Source organism: Monopterus albus, unplaced genomic scaffold (genome assembly GCF_001952655.1).
Source record: "Monopterus albus unplaced genomic scaffold, M_albus_1.0 scaffold209.1, whole genome shotgun sequence".
NCBI classification, from domain to species: domain Eukaryota; kingdom Metazoa; phylum Chordata; class Actinopteri; order Synbranchiformes; family Synbranchidae; genus Monopterus; species Monopterus albus.
In genome coordinates this window covers 1,283,192-1,285,082 of record NW_018128089.1, presented here as the reverse complement: position 1 = coordinate 1,285,082, position 1,891 = coordinate 1,283,192, and the positions used below count along the sequence as shown (strand labels likewise).

General features: G+C 43.2%; 1 protein-coding gene across 1 annotated transcript in view; it reads left to right on the top strand.

Moving 5' to 3' along the window:
- LOC109970855 (ras GTPase-activating-like protein IQGAP1) overlaps window positions 1-1,723 on the top strand; it is a 17,246-nt gene extending 15,523 nt beyond the window's left edge. The window contains exons 9-13 of the mRNA XM_020618708.1: window positions 34-64; window positions 234-401; window positions 718-860; window positions 1,015-1,185; window positions 1,508-1,723. Of these exons, the coding sequence (XP_020474364.1) occupies window positions 34-64; window positions 234-401; window positions 718-860; window positions 1,015-1,185; window positions 1,508-1,723 (729 nt within the window). The remainder of the gene's footprint in view (window positions 1-33; window positions 65-233; window positions 402-717; window positions 861-1,014; window positions 1,186-1,507) is intronic.
- Window positions 1,724-1,891: the final 168 nt, after the last annotated feature.

Here is a 1,891-nt window from a genome sequence, read left to right as displayed (position 1 = left end):
TGATTTGAAAATTGCATTCTGTTAAATGTATAGCCCATCTATACCCCATGCAGCGTGTCAGTCGGTATCGGTGTACATGTACTGACTAAGTCCCATCTGTTTTATTGCATTTTATTTTATTTTCTTGTTTGTATATTTTTGTGCAGCACTTTGTAACAGTTTGCTTAGAAAAGTGTTATATTAATAAAATTTGCTTTTCTTTTGCTTTGCTGTGTGTATATACCCACATGCAGTGTGTCTGTCAGTGGCAGCAGTGAACCAGGCTGTGAAGGAGAACAAAGTGAATCAGACTCTTCGTGTTTTGTCTCTACCTGAGCTGGAGCTGCAGGGACTCGTTTCTAACTGTGCTGCAGATTATCAGAGAGAGCTCACCGCTCTGATCACACAACGGATACACAAAGGTAACACACTGATAATACCTCATACTGACTAAGTCAACCAGCTGTCAGGGATAGTAATGTTTAAATGTCATTTAACTGACTCCCTGGGAAGGGAGAGAAATGAAAGCACAAGAGACGAGGAGTGTCCACATGAGTTAAACACAAAAGGTTCAGAGCTGACTGAGACATGACAACATTAAGAGATATGGATGTGGCTCTACACTTAACTGAGCTGAAACAAGTGTTCATCTCTGTAACTGCAAATGTCCACACTGACTATAAATCTGTTGCAGCATGCATGTGTTCACTCAGACATCCATCTGCTGTTTGTGTTCAGGAGACAACAGGAGTCCGTGGGTACGAGTCCAACTGGAGGATGGTGCATTTTATCACTTCCACCTGAGTAGACTGGAGGGAAGCTGGGAGAGACCGAACAGATTCATACACAACAGTGTGTTCATTGACAGACATGAGATACAGGTGAGATACACCAGTGGGTCAGCCTCTCTGCTGCAGGTACTGCAGTCTTGCTTCTGTATTTAGAAAATGTCAGTTTTAGTGAAAGAATACATATGGGTGTGTCTGTGCCCCACTGCACCTGGTCACCAGCATGGATGTCGTGTCTCCCTTGCAGGACATCATCAACAGTGTTTCAGGTTCATCCAGTCGCAACATCCTGTGGAGAGGCCGTGAAGCCCTTGTCGTTCACCTGCAGGCTCTTTGTCGAGGGTTCCTGATCAGACAGCAGCTGAAGTCTCGACAGTGTTACCTGATCAGTCAGGCACCTGCTGTGATCATCATCCAGGTGAGAGCACAGCTGACTGGAGGAGGTTTCTGTTATTCAGGTGCATCTGATATAGCTATCTGTTTGTGTGTGTGTGTGTGTGTGTGTGTGTGTTCAGAGTCACTGGAGGCGGTTTGTCCAGCAGAGGGCATACAGACGACGGCTACAGCTTCTCTACATGAACTGGACAGCTGTGGTGAAGCTACCAAACAAACCAAATCAAGGCTTTTAACTGAACTGCCTGAGCACTGTTTGTTTCTGTTATAGCTTTGTCTGTTTTTGTCTGTTGGTGTCTTTCTGTTAATCATCATTCATTTATTTGTGTGTGTGTGTGTACCAACAGATCCAGTCGTTTGTGAAGATGTGGTTGGCGAGGAGAAACTATCGAGCTCGACTGAGTTTCTTCAGACGTAACGTGAGTTTTGCTGCTGTCTTTGTTCTCTTTGAAGACATTCCAGCACCTTTGCATTATGAGCTGAATATCAATAGACTTCACATGAGTTCCCACATTTACTCTGAGCCAGAGTACACTGGATTTCTTAGAGGCCTGAAGAAGTAAAGCACCACATTTCAGAATAGAGACACAAATATTTGAGCAAAGTCTGAAAATAAATGTTGGTGAGCATGACTGGCAGGGATGGAAGAAAAAATCATTTCACATAAGAATCAGAATTCATATTTTCTACAATTTGGAATAGGTTCATAAATGCTAAAAATCATTTTTTGA